The sequence below is a fragment of the Nothobranchius furzeri genome, chromosome 5, assembly GCF_043380555.1.
Source record: "Nothobranchius furzeri strain GRZ-AD chromosome 5, NfurGRZ-RIMD1, whole genome shotgun sequence".
Lineage (NCBI taxonomy): Eukaryota > Metazoa > Chordata > Actinopteri > Cyprinodontiformes > Nothobranchiidae > Nothobranchius > Nothobranchius furzeri.
The window spans coordinates 2,035,837-2,041,211 of NC_091745.1; the positions used below are offsets into that span (position 1 = coordinate 2,035,837).

Here is a 5,375-nt window from a genome sequence, read left to right on the forward strand (position 1 = left end):
GAGTTGTCATGAATGCAAATTAGATCTATTAAACCTAAAAAATTTTTTTTGAACCAGGCTGTAAAAATGTTTCTTTCTGCTGTGAAATAGTCATTTTTAATATGAGAGTCAATGAGGATTGGCTCACTTCTGGTACCAGACCCTAGCGGATGAGGGTGGAACTGCAGGTTTTGCCACTGCCTTGTTGGCTTCATGTTCATTCCAGGATTACGGGGGCTTGAGTTAAACTTTCCTTGATGCATGGCTCTGGCTTCGGAACCAGTTTCCTTGAGAGGGGTTGGACTTTCTACCACTCTGGAGTTGGTTCCACTGAGAGGTGCCTAGCAGGGGTGGGAATACTAGTCCCCCCCCCCCATTTAAATATATTTTAAATGAGCAAAAAATAGACAAGTGTGATTAAAAATGTAAAGAAAGAGAGAGAGTGAACAGGAAAGAGGGGAATCAGTGGATCCTGAGGAAGGTGGAATAGGTAGGGAGAGCAGAACAAGGAGAGGATGATGAAGGTCACAGACCTGTAGGGGTTCCCTAGAGAGTCTGGGGTACCAGGCCTCTTGACACGGATTGGTTCCTGCATGACCCGTGTCAGGTTGGCGCATTGCCGGCAGGAAGACGGGTTCTTTTCTGGTGAGAATTGGACTCCGCCAAGGCTGCCCATTGTCAACGATTCTGTTCATAACTTTTATGGACAGGATTTTTAGGTGCAGCCAAGTTGTTGGGGGGATCTGTTTTGGTGGTCTAGGGATCAAGTCTGCTTTTTGCAGATGATGTGTTCCTGTTGGCTTCATCAGAACATGATCTCCACCTTTCACTGGAGCAGGTTGCAGCCAAGTGTGAAGCAGCTGGGATGAGAATCAGCTCCTCTAAATCCAATCAGAGGCAGTAGGTGTAATTTCAGCCGGCCAATCAGTCCGTAGTGTCGCCTCGGTCCCAGTCTGACCACTGGGGAGAAGGTCTGAGAAAAAGAGTCTCCTTGGCACCAAAAACGCAAATCGGACCTGTGTGTGAAAACAAATTCCGGTACCGTATGGGTGTAAGTTTCATATGTCACTCGGGTGGCCTGGGAACACCTTAGATTCCCCGGAAGAGGTGGCCCAAATGGCTGGAGAGAGGGAAGTCTAGGCCTCTCTGCTGAAGCTGTTGCCCTTGTGACTTGACCCTGGATAAGCAGAAGAGAATGGATGGATGCATGGATGGAAGTTTGAATAAATTAATTGAATGATTAAATATTGTGTGTTAAATTAAAACCTAAGTCTATTTTGGATGTTATTTTGGTTAAAAACCTTCTTTAGCTACATAAAATTAATATCATCTGTGCTATAAACTGACAGAGGTGAATTTATTGACTGTTAAATGAAGCAGTCAAAATGAGTGCTCAAGGCATTTGGTGACGGTATTGACGCCATTCTCGTGTTAAAAATAATGAAATGTGATTTCCTGGATTGGATTACCTTGCACAATCAGTGGCTGCCAAAAACCTTTTAGTCTCATTGTAGTCTCAATAGGAGAGAGGAAAAAAGAGAGAAAAAGAGCAAAATTCTGACTTTTTGGTCAGAATTCTCACATTGTTCTCATCAACCTGAGAAAAAATAGACATTTTTTCCAGTGGCCCTAATTATCTTCCATAGATATTCATGAACAAAGGATCAATTGTATCTTTTCAAAAGGGCCTGTAACATTTGTGGCTCTTAACAAGTTTTGCTGAGGGGGGAAAACGGCTGTTTGGTGAAGTTTGCAGACTTCACATGTTGTGGGAGTGTACATTTTTTCCTACAGGACACTGATGCTTGAGAGGTGGTGACACGTTCTTTATTTACTAGAAGTGAAGTAAACCAGTTCTACCAGTCCAGATCTATAACTCAGGCTGCTGTAAAACGTGTGCCCAGATTACTCTCTGGACTGTGTAGAGCCACCTCCTTGGAGCAGCTCCACTCTGCAGGAACACATTATGGCTCTGCGGCCCCGAGCGTCCTCTCAGCCAGGAAAAAACTCCTTCCTCCAGATCTCAAAGTCCACCTCCTCCCTCCGACCTCGGGCTGTTTCCTCATGCTCAGGCTCCATGCTGGAAGACGAGCTGTCTTGTCCCGTCTGCTGCGAGATCTTCAAGGAGCCGGTGGTGCTCAAATGCAGCCACAGCTTCTGCCGGGCCTGCTTGCAGCAGTTCTGGAACAAGAAGAAGGCCAGACGTGAGTGTCCGATCTGCAGGAGGAAGTGCTCGCTGACAGAGCCCACGGTCAGTCTCGCTCTAAAGAATGTGGCTGACACATTTCTGAGGGAGCAGGAGCGGAAAACCAATGCAGCGGGGCCAGGGCTGGGACCAGGGTCAGGGCCAGGGCCCAGCAGGACAGGTGAGGGGGCAGCGGTGGTGGTGGAGGAGAAGTGTTTCAGCCATGGAGAAGTTCTCAAGCTCTTCTGTATGAATGACTTTGAAGCTCTGTGCCTCGTGTGTCACACTTCCAAGAAGCATCAGGGACATAAAATGTGTCCTCTGGATGAAGGAGCTGAGGACCTCAAGGTAACCCAGCCTCATTCATGGATATCATTGAGTTATTGATCCAATTTTTAAAAGACAAAACAGGAAACATTGAATTAATAATGTTGATTAGTAGTTTGGATCCGCTGGGTCTGGTCCGTCACCAATAGCTGTCCGGGAAGACCACAGATCCCGGATCTTTTTGTCTATGGGAGGGATGTCTGGAAGCATAGCGGTTACTTTAAAGAGCAAGTCACCCCCTACGAGATTCTTACTCAACTCCCACTTCCTGTTTGAAAAATGCAACAAATGCTGTTGCTTAGCAGAACGAGAGGGCAGAGCCGCTAACAAATACACACACATCATTGTGACATCATAACGTACCAGCTAACATCATCGTGTACCTCTTAGCCAATAGCGATGGCAGATTTAAATTCAAGTGCATTGCAGAGTTTTTACCTGAAGAGGGTGCAACACTGACAGTTTTAGGCAGAATATTTAAATTTAACCTAAGATGCACTAAAGTGCCGAATTATTGACTGCATTTGTCTACAGCACAATCAGACACTCATTTATATAGTTTATCAGCAAAAAAAATGTTGATTTGGGGTGACTTGCGCTTTAACTTTATTACAGATTATGCTTCAATAATGACTCTGAGTCTGTAGCTCCATTTCAAGTTTATAGCAAAAACAAAGAAGACAGGCCTGGAATCTGCAGTTTGAATAACATTCAAAAAGTAAAGTCTGCGTCGATGACATCATTTTATTAACTCCATACTGGACCCCAGCCACTTGGTGATTTGAAAGCATCCTATTGGATCAGTAAGGACATGTGACAAAGAGGCTGTAAGTCAGTTATTAATCTATAGTGGAAAGATGTGTGTTTAATGCGCCTACTGATAGTGATCAAACCAACTGTCCTCGTGACCTGACAGAAAGCTGGGTGGTGCCAAGTGGAGTGACCTAGATTAGCCCTCTGAGATTTCACTAACAGATTACAACCATGCGTGCATGTTCTCCGATATTCCTCCTCAGAATGAGCTGAAGAAGGACCTGATTCCTTTAAAGAAGAACCTGCGTCGCCTGTATGAAGCCAAGCAGGAGTGTGAGGACACAATGGTCCACATCAAGGTATCAACAAACAAATCCAAGAGCACCTGCATTACAGCTCATGGAACTGTGACACAAAGATGAGCCGCATGTTGTCTAAACACGTCTTTTATTTTTAACCACACTTTGGATTGATTCTGTAGCCTTTAGAGTTGGTGCACACCCGACTGATTTCTGAATGTTTCTGTAAACGTCCCGCTTCCACAAGCCAGGACTAACTTTAATGATCGGTGTCTCCACTTGTGGTAGACCCAGACACATGCCACAGAGAAGCAGATCATGCAGGAGTTTGAGCAGCTTCGGGAGTTCCTGGACCGGGAGGAGGCAGCTCGGCTGGCTGCCCTTCAGCAGGAGGACGAGGAGAAGAAGGAGCTGGTTAAGAAGAAGGCCGACCTCATTACCAGGGACATCCTCTCCCTCTCTCACGCAGTCATCGCCATCGAGAATGAGATTTCCTCCAGTGATGCTCTTTTTCTTCTGGTGCTTATTTATTTTTATTTATTTTTTAAAACAAAACAATGTTTACCACTTATTGTACCTTTCTGTCTTGTTCCAGAACTATGCCAGCACAAAGAAAAGGTAGGATGTTGAAATGTTCTGAATGATCAGATCATCTTAAAGTGCGTCCATCCTGATTAATTCTTGTATGAATGTCTCACAGACTGCAGATTCCTCAGAAAGATCCAGAAAAGGCATCAGGAGCTCTTATAAATGTGGCCAAGCACGTGAGTTCCCTCAGGTACCACGTGTGGGAGAAGATGGCAGAGCTGGTTCAGTACAGTAAGCGGATGCTGCACAGAAACTCACTACAGTACAGTGTACAGAACACTGAGGAGTGTGTGGCTGAGCTGGGACCTGCTCTGCTCTCTCATTTTCCTGGTTTGTGTGTTTTCTTCTCCCTTTAGCTCCCATCACCCTGGACCCAAACACTGCGTACTCCTGGCTGACCCTCTCGCCAGACCTCACCAGTGTAGCCAACAGTGGGTCTCTGCAGCAGCTCCCGGACAACCCCGAGCGTTTTGGTCATTTTGTGTTTGTGCTGGGCTCAGACGGCTTTACTTCAGGTCGCCACGCCTGGGAGGTGGAGGTGGGCAACAAGCTGGACTGGATGCTTGGGGTGGTCAAAGAGTCTATTGATAGGAAAGGCCGTATCTCAGGCTGTCCGGAGGGCGGCTTCTGGATGATCTCGCACTACGAGGGAGCATACTCAGCCATGACGAGGCCCAGCACCCCGCTACACCTGGAGGGGGAGCTAACTCGGGTCAGGGTTCAGCTAGACTACGAGTCCGGAGAGGTGGCCTTCTCAAACCCTGTGACCATGACGCATATCTACACCTTCACCGACTTCTTCACTGAGAAGATGTTTCCCTTCTTCTGCCCTGGGGCAAACATTAATGGGAATAACCCCAACCCCCTTAAAATATGCCCTGCTAAGGTGTCTGTGTGGAACAGTGCGACCTGGTGATTTCAGGTCACTTCCCAGAAGGCCTCAGACCAGATGAGGTCAACAAGCAGACATTTTCATTAGTAATGTTTTGTATTTCTCTCAGATTTATTAGTGTCAGAAGCAAAAACATGTCGTTTGAAACAAAAATTGTTCGGAACATTTCCTTTCTCAAGTCAGAGTATCTAACAGCTCTGCATCAGGTGGTCAGAGTGCACATTTGCTGTCTCACAAAAGCCACATTTAAGGTGCATTATGTAGAAATAAAGTAAACATTACATCTTGTGGTAAAAATTTGGGCACTGCATTCACTTTAAACAACTCTGGAGCCATTGTCAAATTACAGTTG

General features: G+C 46.0%; 1 protein-coding gene across 1 annotated transcript in view; it reads left to right on the plus strand.

Annotated features, from left to right (window-relative positions):
* Positions 1 to 1,871: 1,871 nt before the first annotated feature.
* Positions 1,872 to 5,375, plus strand: part of trim35-12 (tripartite motif containing 35-12) — a 4,295-nt gene continuing 791 nt past the window's right edge. Inside the window, exons 1-6 of the mRNA XM_015948430.3 lie at positions 1,872 to 2,512; positions 3,508 to 3,603; positions 3,832 to 4,062; positions 4,139 to 4,161; positions 4,244 to 4,362; positions 4,488 to 5,375. The exon at positions 4,488 to 5,375 is cut by the window's right edge and continues 791 nt beyond it. Of these exons, the coding sequence (XP_015803916.1) occupies positions 1,946 to 2,512; positions 3,508 to 3,603; positions 3,832 to 4,062; positions 4,139 to 4,161; positions 4,244 to 4,362; positions 4,488 to 5,047 (1,596 nt within the window). The 5' untranslated portion in view covers positions 1,872 to 1,945 and the 3' untranslated portion in view covers positions 5,048 to 5,375. The remainder of the gene's footprint in view (positions 2,513 to 3,507; positions 3,604 to 3,831; positions 4,063 to 4,138; positions 4,162 to 4,243; positions 4,363 to 4,487) is intronic.